Source organism: Rutilus rutilus, assembly GCF_951802725.1.
Source record: "Rutilus rutilus genome assembly, chromosome: 25".
In the NCBI taxonomy this organism is placed as follows: domain Eukaryota; kingdom Metazoa; phylum Chordata; class Actinopteri; order Cypriniformes; family Leuciscidae; genus Rutilus; species Rutilus rutilus.
In genome coordinates, this window is record NC_140229.1 from 612,393 (window position 1) to 624,892 (window position 12,500).

The 12,500-nt window shown below is 47.3% G+C and overlaps 2 protein-coding genes across 2 annotated transcripts in view; one reads left to right on the top strand and one right to left on the bottom strand.

Annotated features, from left to right (window-relative positions):
- Nucleotides 1-9,233, bottom strand: part of psmg1 (proteasome (prosome, macropain) assembly chaperone 1) — a 16,755-nt gene extending 7,522 nt beyond the window's left edge. The window contains exons 1-3 of the mRNA XM_084400438.1: nt 8,978-9,233; nt 7,709-7,797; nt 1,130-1,251 (exon numbers count right to left, since the gene is read on the bottom strand). Of these exons, the coding sequence (XP_084256564.1) occupies nt 1,130-1,251; nt 7,709-7,797; nt 8,978-9,102 (336 nt within the window). The 5' untranslated portion in view covers nt 9,103-9,233. The remainder of the gene's footprint in view (nt 1-1,129; nt 1,252-7,708; nt 7,798-8,977) is intronic.
- A 607-nt stretch (nt 9,234-9,840) lies between these two features.
- The window catches only part of mpzl1l (myelin protein zero-like 1 like), a 17,559-nt gene continuing 14,899 nt past the window's right edge, over nt 9,841-12,500 (top strand). Inside the window, exons 1-3 of the mRNA XM_084400585.1 lie at nt 9,841-10,093; nt 11,785-11,945; nt 12,423-12,500. The exon at nt 12,423-12,500 is cut by the window's right edge and continues 136 nt beyond it. Of these exons, the coding sequence (XP_084256711.1) occupies nt 10,021-10,093; nt 11,785-11,945; nt 12,423-12,500 (312 nt within the window). The 5' untranslated portion in view covers nt 9,841-10,020. The remainder of the gene's footprint in view (nt 10,094-11,784; nt 11,946-12,422) is intronic.

The following is a 12,500-nucleotide window of genomic DNA, read 5'->3' on the forward strand; positions in this document are numbered from 1 at the left end:
CTTCAAAGGTAGCGCGTTTTTTCAGTTACTGGGTGATGACGTCATAAGAGGAACTCGCAACCCATACTCTGCTAGATTCCTACTATATTATGGCTATTTGGAGAACGACTGAGGATGTGGGAAACCATCAAATTCTTTATGGACGACAGCCATACAATTTTTAACTGGTCAGGCGTGAGAGAGGGGAGCCATGGCACTCAAAGAGTTATTAATGCTTGGTGTGAGGAGAATTAATTAGTGGAGGGTTGGCTTGGTGTCCAGGTCATGTAGAATAGCAAGGAGGGACAACGACTGAAGACATTATTTACTTACAGTACATGGTGGTGTCAGTCAAAATCAGAGCTGTAGAGATGCACACACTGCACAGGCATCAATCGCGAGTCTCATCGACGCCTCAAATGTCATGTAAGTTAACTTTATTAATACCCTTCCTCAATCCACGCATTATCAATTTCTCACGATTAAATTAGCGATGTTTATTGTCAGAAAAGAAAAAGAGAGATCGATGTCCCCATCACTGTGTTTGTGTGGGCGAATCAGCAGTGGAGAGTGTGCTGCCGTGAGGTGAACGCGAACAGCTCGACCTGTGACCGGCTGATCTGACGTGCTTGAACCCGTTTGTTTTGCGATTAGCTTACTCTCATTTCAGGCTGGATCACGTTCCCCTTTTAGTCAGCACACACGAGCATGTTTACAATGGAGTTATTTTATTCATAATTTTTTTTATCAAATAAAACATACAACGAACTTTTCTGAAGTTATGTAAGGCGAATATAGCTGCTAGTGTACGGTAACTCTACTAGTGAGTTCCTCTTATGACGTCACGCCCCATCTAGTGGAAGGGAGCGGGAGCGGTTAAAACCACTGTTAAAAGTGCCAACTTTTCATATTATATCAGCATTTTGCTATAAAAAACAATGGTGGGCGGTTTTTATCTTTATGTTTAATAAACACATTGCATTACTTCGTGAAAAATTTAACCTGCAACTTACACTTTAAATAAGCACAAACTTGATGATCTTGACAGGTTTAGTCAGATTATGACCTTGTGATTGCTGAGGTTCTGTGATATGTAATGTGTGGTGAGTAAGTGTGTGTGTGTGTGTGTGTGTGTGTGTGATCTCCTCACCTGCTTCTGCTGGTACAGGACACATGATGGCTCTCCGTCAGTTCGGCTCCGCTCGTTCCACAGGGAAACCCGGGCCACGGGCCGCCAGCCTCCAGAGCTCAGCACGTACGCCGAGACGAAGCCTGGGAAAACAGGAGAACATGGGAACAGGTGAACGGGAGAACAGGGAAACAGGGAACAGGGGAAGAGGAGAACAGGGGAACAGGAAACGGGAGAACAGGGAAACAGGGGAACAGGAGAACAGAGGAACGGGAGAACAGGTGAACAGGGGAAAAGGAGAACGGGAGAACAGGAGAAAAGGGGAACAGGGAAACGGAAACAGGTGATCAAGGGAATGGGAAAACGGGGGAACAGGGGAACAGGAGAGCAGGAGAACAGGAGAACAGGAGAATAGGGGGACAGGAGAACAGGAGAAAAGGGGAACAGGGAAACGGAAACAGGTGAACAAGGGAATGGGAAAACGGGGGAACAGGGGAACAGGAGAACAGAGGAACGGGAGAACAGGTGAACAGGGGAAAAGGAGAACGGGAGAACAGGAGAAAAGGGGAACAGGGAAACGGAAACAGGTGAACAAGGGAATGGGAAAACGGGGGAACAGGAGAGCAGGAGAACAGGGGAACAGGAGAATAGGGGGACAGGAGAACAGGGGAACAGGACAATAGGGGGACAGGAGAACAGGAGAACAGGGGAACAGGGGAACAGGGGGACAGGGGGACAGGAGAACAGGAGAATAGGGGGACAGGAGAACAGGGGAACAGGGGGACAGGGGGACAGGAGAACAGGAGAATAGGGGGACAGGAGAACGGGAACAGGGGAACAGGGGAATGGGGGACAGGAGAACAGGGGAACAGGGGAACAGGGGGACAGGAGAACAGGGGAACAGGGGGACAGGAGAACAGGAGAACAGGAGAATAGGGGGACAGGAGAACAGGGGAACAGGAGAACAGGGGAACAGGGGAACAGGAGAACAGGGGAACAGGAGAACAGGAGAACAGGGGAACAGGAGAACAGGAGAACAGGAGAACAGGAGAATAGGGGGACAGGAGAACAGGGGAACAGGAGAACAGGGGAACAGGAGAATAGGGGAACAGGAGAACAGGAGAAGAGGGGAACAGGAGAAGAGGGGAACAGGAGAACAAGAGAATAGGAGAACAGGAGAATAGGGGGACAGGAGAATAGGGGGACAGGAGAACAGGGGAACAGTAGAACAGGGGGACAGGAGAACAGGGGAACAGGAGAACAGGGGAACAGGAGAACAGGAGAATAGGGGGACAGGAGAACAGGGGAACAGGAGAATAGGGGAACAGGGGGACAGGAGAACAGGAGAACAGGGGGACAGGAGAACAGGAGAATAGGGGGACAGGAGAACAGGAGAATAGGGGGACAGGAGAACAGGGGGACAGGAGAAGAGGGGAACAGGGGAACAGGAGAACAGGGGAACAGGAGAAGAGGGGAACAGGAGAAGAGGGGAACAGGGGAACAGGAGAAGAGGGGAACAGGAGAACAGGGGGTCAGGGGAACAGGGGAACAGGAGAACAGGAGAATAGGGGGACAGGAGAACAGGGGGACAGGAGAACAGGGGAACAGGAGAACAGGGGAACAGTAGAACAGGGGGACAGGAGAACAGGAGAATAGGGGGACAGGAGAACAGGGGAACAGGGGAACAGGAGAAGAGGGGAACAGGGGAACAGGAGAACAGGGGAACAGGAGAAGAGGGGAACAGGAGAATAGGGGGACAGGAGAACAGGGGAACAGGAGAATAGGGGGACAGGAGAACAGGAGAACAGGGGAACAGGGGAACAGGAGAACAGGGGAACAGGGGAACAGGGGGACAGGAGAACAGGGGAGCAGGAGAACAGGGGAGCAGGAGAACAGTAGAACAGGAGAACAGGGGAACAGGGGGACAGGAGAACAGGGGAACAGGGGGACAGGAGAACAGGGGAGCAGGAGAACAGGGGGACAGGAGAACAGGAGAATAGGGGGACAGGAGAACAGGGGAGCAGGAGAATAGGGAGACAGGAGAACAGGAGAACAGGGGAACAGGAGAACAGGGGAACAGGGGAACAGGAGAACAGGGGAACAATGGAACAGGGGAACAGGGGAAGAGGAGAACAGGAGAACAGGGGAACAGGGGAACAGGGGAACAGGGGAACAGGAGAACAAGGGAACAGGGGAACAGGAGAACAGGGGGACAGGAGAACAGGGGGACAGGAGAACAGGGGGACAGGAGAACAGGGGGACAGGGGAATAGGGGAACAGGAGAACAGGGGGACAGGAGAACAGGGGGACAGGAGAACAGGAGAAAAGGGGGACAGGAGAACAGGAGAACAGGGGAACAGGAGAACAGGGGGACAGGAGAACAGGGGGACAGGAGAACAGGAGAACAGGAGAACAGGGGGACAGGAGAAAAGGGGGACAGGAGAACAGGAGAACAGGATAATAGGGGGACAGGAGAACAGGGGGACAGGAGAACAGGAGAACAGGGGGACAGGAGAACAGGGGGACAGGAGAACAGGGGGACAGGAGAACAGGAGAACAGGGGGACAGGAGAATAGGGGGACAGGAGAACAGGGGGACAGGGGGACAGGGGGACAGGAGAACAGGGGGACAGGGGGACAGGAGAACAGGAGAACAGGAGAACAGGGGGACAGGGGGACAGGAGAACAGGGGGACAGGGGGACAGGAGAACAGGAGAACAGGAGGACAGGGGGACAGGAGAACAGGGGGACAGGTGAACGGGAGAACAGGGAAACAGGGAACAGGGGAAGAGGAGAACAGGGGAACAGGAAACGGGAGAACAGGGAAACAGGGGAACAGGAGAACAGAGGAACGGGAGAACAGGTGAACAGGGGAAAAGGAGAACGGGAGAACAGGAGAAAAGGGGAACAGGGAAACGGAAACAGGTGATCAAGGGAATGGGAAAACGGGGGAACAGGGGAACAGGAGAGCAGGAGAACAGGAGAACAGGAGAATAGGGGGACAGGAGAACAGGAGAAAAGGGGAACAGGGAAACGGAAACAGGTGAACAAGGGAATGGGAAAACGGGGGAACAGGGGAACAGGAGAACAGAGGAACGGGAGAACAGGTGAACAGGGGAAAAGGAGAACGGGAGAACAGGAGAAAAGGGGAACAGGGAAACGGAAACAGGTGAACAAGGGAATGGGAAAACGGGGGAACGGGGGAACAGGAGAGCAGGAGAACAGGGGAACAGGAGAATAGGGGGACAGGAGAACAGGGGAACAGGACAATAGGGGGACAGGAGAACAGGAGAACAGGGGAACAGGGGAACAGGGGAACAGGGGGACAGGGGGACAGGAGAACAGGAGAATAGGGGGACAGGAGAACAGGGGAACAGGGGGACAGGGGGACAGGAGAACAGGAGAATAGGGGGACAGGAGAACGGGAACAGGGGAACAGGGGAATGGGGGACAGGAGAACAGGGGAACAGGGGGACAGGAGAACAGGGGAACAGGGGGACAGGAGAACAGGAGAACAGGAGAATAGGGGGACAGGAGAACAGGAGAACAGGGGAACAGGAGAACAGGGGAACAGGAGAACAGGGGAACAGGAGAACAGGAGAACAGGAGAACAGGAGAATAGGGGGACAGGAGAACAGGGGAACAGGAGAACAGGGGAACAGGAGAATAGGGGAACAGGAGAACAGGAGAAGAGGGGAACAGGGGAACAGGAGAAGAGGGGAACAGGAGAACAAGAGAATAGGAGAACAGGAGAATAGGGGGACAGGAGAATAGGGGGACAGGAGAACAGGGGAACAGTAGAACAGGGGGACAGGAGAACAGGGGAACAGGAGAACAGGGGAACAGGAGAACAGGAGAACAGGAGAATAGGGGGACAGGAGAACAGGGGAACAGGAGAATAGGGGAACAGGGGGACAGGAGAACAGGAGAACAGGAGAACAGGAGAACAGGGGGACAGGAGAACAGGAGAATAGGGGGACAGGAGAACAGGAGAATAGGGGGACAGGAGAACAGGAGAACAGGGGAACAGGAGAATAGGAGAACAGGGGGACAGGAGAAGAGGGGAACAGGGGAACAGGAGAACAGGGGAACAGGAGAAGAGGGGAACAGGAGAAGAGGGGAACAGGGGAACAGGAGAAGAGGGGAACAGGAGAACAGGGGGTCAGGGGAACAGGGGAACAGGAGAACAGGAGAATAGGGGGACAGGAGAACAGGGGGACAGGAGAACAGGGGAACAGGAGAACAGGGGAACAGTAGAACAGGGGGACAGGAGAACAGGAGAATAGGGGGACAGGAGAACAGGGGAACAGGGGAACAGGAGAAGAGGGGAACAGGGGAACAGGAGAACAGGGGAACAGGAGAAGAGGGGAACAGGAGAATAGGGGGACAGGAGAACAGGGGAACAGGAGAATAGGGGGACAGGAGAACAGGAGAACAGGGGAACAGGGGAACAGGAGAACAGGGGAACAGGGGAACAGGGGGACAGGAGAACAGGGGAGCAGGAGAACAGGGGAGCAGGAGAACAGTAGAACAGGAGAACAGGGGAACAGGGGGACAGGAGAACAGGGGAACAGGGGGACAGGAGAACAGGGGAGCAGGAGAACAGGGGGACAGGAGAACAGGAGAATAGGGGGACAGGAGAACAGGGGAGCAGGAGAATAGGGAGACAGGAGAACAGGAGAACAGGGGAACAGGGGAACAGGAGAACAGGAGAACAGGGGAACAGGAGAACAGGGGAACAATGGAACAGGGGAACAGGGGAAGAGGAGAACAGGGGAACAGGGGAACAGGGGAACAGGAGAACAAGGGAACAGGGGAACAGGGGAAGAGGAGAACAGGAGAACAGGAGAATAGGGGGACAGGAGAACAGGGGGACAGGGGGACAGGAGAACAGGAGAATAGGGGGACAGGAGAACCGGAGAACAGGGGAACAGGAGAACAGGGGAACAGGAGAACAGGAGAACAGGAGAACAGGGGAACAGGGGAACACGAGAATAGGTGGACAGGAGAACAGGAGAACAGGAGAACAGGAGAATAGGGGGACAGGAGAACAGGGGAACAGGAGAACAGGGGAACAGGGGAACAGGAGAATATGGGGGACAGGAGAACAGGAGAATAGGGGGACAGGAGAACAGGGGAACAGGAGAACAGGGGAACAGGAGAACAGGGGAACAGGAGAACAGGGGAACAGGGGAACACGAGAATAGGTGGACAGGAGAACAGGAGAACAGGGGGACAGGAGAACAGGAGAATAGGGGGACAGGAGAACAGGGGAACAGGAGAACAGGGGAACAGGGGAACAGGAGAATATGGGGGACAGGAGAACAGGAGAATAGGGGGACAGGAGAACAGGGGAACAGGAGAACAGGGGAACAGGAGAACAGGGGAACAGGGGGACAGGAGAACAGGAGAATAGGGGGACAGGAGAACAGGAGAATAGGGGGACAGGAGAACAGGGGAACAGGAGAACAGGGGGACAGGAGAACAGGGGAACAGGAGAACAGGGGGACAGGAGAACAGGAGAATAGGGGGACAGGAGAACAGGGGAACAGGGGAACAGGAGAACAGGGGAACAGGAGAACAGGGGGACAGGAGAACAGGGGAACAGGGGAACAGGAGAACAGGGGGACAGGGGAACAGAAGAACAGGGGAACAGGAGAACAGGGGGACAGGAGAACAGGGGAACAGGGGAACAGGAGAACAGGGGGACAGGAGAACAGGGGGACAGGAGAACAGGGGGACAGGAGAACAGGGGGACAGGAGAACAGGGGGACAGGAGAACAGGGGGACAGGAGAACAGGGGGACAGGAGAACAGGGGGACAGGGGAATAGGGGAACAGGAGAACAGGGGGACAGGAGAACAGGGGGACAGGAGAACAGGAGAAAAGGGGGACAGGAGAACAGGAGAACAGGGGAACAGGAGAACAGGGGGACAGGAGAACAGGGGGACAGGAGAACAGGAGAACAGGAGAACAGGGGGACAGGAGAAAAGGGGGACAGGAGAACAGGAGAACAGGATAATAGGGGGACAGGAGAACAGGGGGACAGGAGAACAGGAGAACAGGGGGACAGGAGAACAGGGGGACAGGAGAACAGGGGGACAGGAGAACAGGAGAACAGGGGGACAGGAGAATAGGGGGACAGGAGAACAGGGGGACAGGGGGACAGGGGGACAGGAGAACAGGGGGACAGGGGGACAGGAGAACAGGAGAACAGGGGGACAGGGGGACAGGGGGACAGGAGAACAGGGGGACAGGAGAACAGGAGAACAGGGGGACAGGAGAATAGGGGAACAGGAGAATAGGGGGACAGGAGAACAGGGGGACAGGGGGACAGGAGAACAGGAGAACAGGAGGACAGGGGGACAGGAGAACAGGGGGACAGGAGAACAGGGGGACAGGGGGACAGGGGGACAGGAGAACAGGGGGACAGGGGGACAGGAGAACAGGGGGACAGGAGAACAGGGGGACAGGAGAATAGGGGAACAGGAGAATAGGGGGACAGGAGAACAGGGGGACAGGAGAACAGGGGGACAGGGGGACAGGAGAAGCTCAAGATCAGGTTCCGCGGGATCTCTAGAGCGAAGCGTGATGTTTCTCACCAGTGGCGTTTGGACCCGCAGCAATGATTAGATCCGAACACGACAGGGACCCACTGTCTGTGTTTGAGAGCCAGAACACATCCACACGCCTGAGACACACACACACACTCAATTACTTTCATTATCAACCGCAGCTCAGATAAAGCCCATTCCCGCCACAAAATCATGCTTTTCTAAATCATAATTATGATGATATAAAGTGTCAAAATAATGACAGACTGTCATATTATGAGAAAAAAGTAGTAAATTTACATTTATGCATTTGGCAGACGCTTTTATCCAAAGCATTTCAAGGTACACATTTACATTCTTATCAGTTCTTGCTTTCCCTGGGAATCGAACCCCTGTCCTGTTTTTGGGGTTGCAAGCGCCAACGCTCTACTGTTTGAGCTACAGGAAAACCAGTAATTATATATAGGCCTATAGAAATTCCTTTTTATCTCATAATTTAAAACTTTTAAGTCTGCTGTCTATAATTAACTTCATAATTTATGACTGTCACATAAGAATAAAAAAACAACCTTTTGTAAATCACTCATAATTATGACATTAAAAGTAGAAATTAGCATACTAAGACTAAATCAAGACAAAATGTTGAAATTGTGACATTAAAAGTTGTAGTTATGACATAGAGATTCATAATTTCAGCTTTTTATTACGTAATTATGACATTAAAAGTAGAAATTGACATTGTAATTATGACAGTCATATAATTGCAACTCATAATTTAAACTTTTTAATGTCATAATTATGACTTGTAAGTCAATTTTGACTTTTTGTGTCATATTTAAGATATAATAAATCATATGGAAACCCACATTAAGATATTGTAAACATGAACATGCTGCTTTTAAACTGTGTGTGTGTGTGTGTGTGTGTGTGTGTGTGTGTGTGTGTGTGTGTGTGTGTGTGTGTGTGTATTGATTGATCTGTGACGTGATAAACACAGTGATGATCCATATTAATATTCAAACTCAAAATTGCTTTATTGGCATGACTGTAAATAATACAACAATGCCAAAGCTGGGAATATATGTACATAAAATAATATTAAAAACATTAAAACAATTAAATATATATATATATATATATAAATGACTCAAGTTTATTTCACAGCAGCTTGACAGAAACACACGCGGCTGAAGTGAAACCGAAAGGATAGTGTTTTCATTTAGTCTCTTAAAAAACTGATGAAATAAGACTGTAAATCAAATGTTACGGACGGACACAGTTTATTGCATTATGAATAAATATAATGCATGATTTTACCTCTTCTCCTCTATTTCCCGTCGGATCTGTTCATCTTCCTCGTTTTCCCTCGTCATATCATCATACTCATCCTCCTCGACAGCTCTCGAGTACACCGACAACACCTCGCCGAAGAAAGTCGCCATAATAGAGGATTATTGAGATTAATAACAATGCGAGTCAAACCTACTGTTTATGAGTCAAACCCGCTGTGTAACGATCGATGCTCCGCGACTAGCCCGACATACACCGGAAGTAGAACGGCAAAAGACTTTTATTTTGTTTTCAGTTCTTTTATGAGGGGACTGTTTTTATTAATGCAAAAAAAAAAAAATAAAAAAAAAATAAAAAAAAAAAAATACAGTTTACATATTTATAATACAAAACTTGTGTGTATAATACACACAATTTAACAACAACACACCCATTGTCAACATAATACACAAAAAATGCTATTACTTTTCTGCTAACGAGAGGAAAAAAAAGAAACAAGAAAAAGAACATATAAAATTAATTTATAGACATCAACAAGAGTATACAAATAAAAGGTTTTGTAAATTGAAGTCGTTCTACTTATTACTGAATTCACATTTGTGGATATACAGTTTGCAAAGAAGATAAATATTAAGGGAAATATTGTGTTATTCCGAAAGAGTTGTGAAACAATTATAAATAATAATAATAATAATAATAATAATAACATATTATCAATAAAATATGTTAGTATTATTAAAACTGAGATCACAATCAGAATCACAGACGGTAGTGTGAAAGGTTTATTTTTTATTACAATTCTCGCGACAAAGGTCAGAATGCAAAGCAAATGTATTCAAATCTTTATTATAACCAACATTAAAATACTGTGTACCCAATATCCGCTCTGAGATCAGTAGTTCGTTACATTCGGTCCATCAGAGCTGATCTGAGACCAGTAGAGTGTGTTCGGCACACCAGTGCTGACGTCACTGAGTCTGACCTGAGATCAGCGGGCACCTCCGTCGGTCTGATGCTGTAAACAAACACTGAGGCTCCGGAACTCGGGCGATATTTATGAAATCTAAAGGATGGAAATTAGGCTTCCGATTTCCACACACAGTTATGTTTCAGTGTGTGTCTCTGTGGTGTTTATCATCGCGGGTAAGATCTGTTTGATTTATCCGAGGCGTTTTGACGTCATATGTGAGCGTTAGCGCTGCTCCGTGCTAACATGCTAGCTTCCGTTAACATCAATAATTATCTGGTGATTTAGTTTTAATATCACATGAAGCGAGTCTATAAAGAACAGCTCTTGTTTTGTGTTAATTTAATGTTCTGAAGCAGCTCGTTTAAATACATCCAGTGTGCGTGTGTTTAAAGTGTTTCTCAGATCAGGAAGTTTAGCTCGTATTGTTCTGTTAGCACATTAGCCTCCCTCATATTACATTATATCATTTTTACTCACAAAAACGTTCCTTTGATTAATTAATAACTTCCATAATTTAATCGCGTACTATTGTATTTTTAAACGTTTTGGGTTTAATTTGATCAAACCTGAACTATCAGCTTGAGTTTCCTTTAATAAACCAGGAGAGACGAACAATAAAGACTCAAATCTGAATTAATTATTTTATTTCGTGTATTTTAATGAGCATCTGGTGTAAATCCTTAAATAACACCGTTTACATGGTCTGTTTTTATACAGAGTGCTTTATGTCAGGGTTTAAAGTGATTTAGTTAAGCACTAAATTATACCATGGTATTGTTTGAAGACGCCTGTATTATTCATTGATGTGTTTTATATCATTTCGATTTCGATTCACAAGCTTGCAATTCAATTCCGGTTTCGATTCATTTGGATTTTATTTCAAGTACAATACATGTCCACTTTTCTTAAGAAAAGATAAATTGCACATTCGTTCGTTTTTAGTGTAAGGTTACTAATAACATTATAATAACTTTGTAATGACACTACTTTAATTCAGTATTTGAGATCTAAATATTTAACCCTAGGGTGCTCTTCGCCTGGTGGTCAGAAATGACCGAATTATTATTTATTTTTTATTTCAATGAAAGGAATGTACTATATTTTAGTGTGATAATGTTTTTTATTTAATATTTTGTATTTTTAGGGGATTTTATGGTACTAAATGATATTTACGCTGTATAATCCAAATTCACTTTTTGAGTATAGACTCTTAAACTGTGGTAAATATTGAATACTTTAGAGCACAGACTGAAGTTTGATCTCTTTTCAAAGACGACACTTGGTAGATTATTGCTGAAGTGACATTTTTTTCTAAAAAGTGCACAAAAAAAGTTACAGAATTTACGTTTATTGTCATGAAAAATGCAAAATTTCAAAAACACATTTTACTCTAAAACTGCAAGAAAATCTAAATCATAAATCTAAACAAGTTGTGCTCCAAATTTGAGCTTGATATCTCAGTAAATGATCTTTCAGTGAGATGTTGTTCGGCTGCAGTTCCAAACGCTTCCACTAGAGGAAACTCGCTCATTTCTGACCGCGAGGAGCACAAGTGTGACTAATGTTTACAGCACCATTTAACCTGTTCGAAACTTTCTTTTTTTTCACACAGCAAGTGCCAAAACCTTTACCAAGATTCGTACCATTCCCATGAAGTAAAAAAAAAAATTTAATAATTTTTGGGTCAAAAATGACAGAAGAGCACCAGAAGGTTAAAATAATTTGTATCAATTAAAATATTTTGAACCCAGCTGTTAGCATTCTTAACCCAGCAATAGCATGAAATAATAACAGCTTTAGACCACAGTAGTGTGCCTGTAAGAGCTGTCGGTGTATGCCTGACGGGTGTGTGTCTGTGTTTCAGGCGTGTCGGCGATAGACGTGTTCACTCCTGCCGAGGTGTTTGTGGAGAACGGGACCTCAGCGACTCTGAGCTGTAGCTTTAAGTCTAAAGAGGTGGTCGGAAGTGCGGCTTCAGTGACGTGGTATTTCCTAGCGGAGGGAGACACGGGACAGCCCACTTCAGTGAGTCTTCATCTATGATCTGTGACCCTGGACCACTAAACCAGTCACGAGTCGCACGGGTATATTTGTGGCAATAGCCAACAATACACAGTATGGGTCAAAATTAGCGATTTAAGGAAAGATCATGTTCCATGAAGATATTTAGCAAATTTCATACCGTAAATATATAAAACATTTATTTTTGTGAGTGAATGCAGCACAATCACGGACATAAATGGACAACTTGAAAGGCAATTTTCTCAATGATCTCAAAAGATTTGTCAGTTTCTCAATTCACCCTCAGATTCCAGATTTTCAGATAGTTTTGCCTCGGCCAAATATTGTCCTATCCTACAAACCATACATCAATGCAAAGCTTATTTTCAACTCAATTTCAATGACCCATGTGACTGGTTTTGTGGTTCAGGGTCACTTATGTATGTCTAATAATGTCAGGCATCATATGATCATCATGGATGTTTTCTTCATCCTCCACAGATCTTCTATCACTCCGGTGGGAAGCATTTCCCGGGCACGCTGCCGCAGTTCAAGTCCCGTGTGGAATGGGCCGGAGAC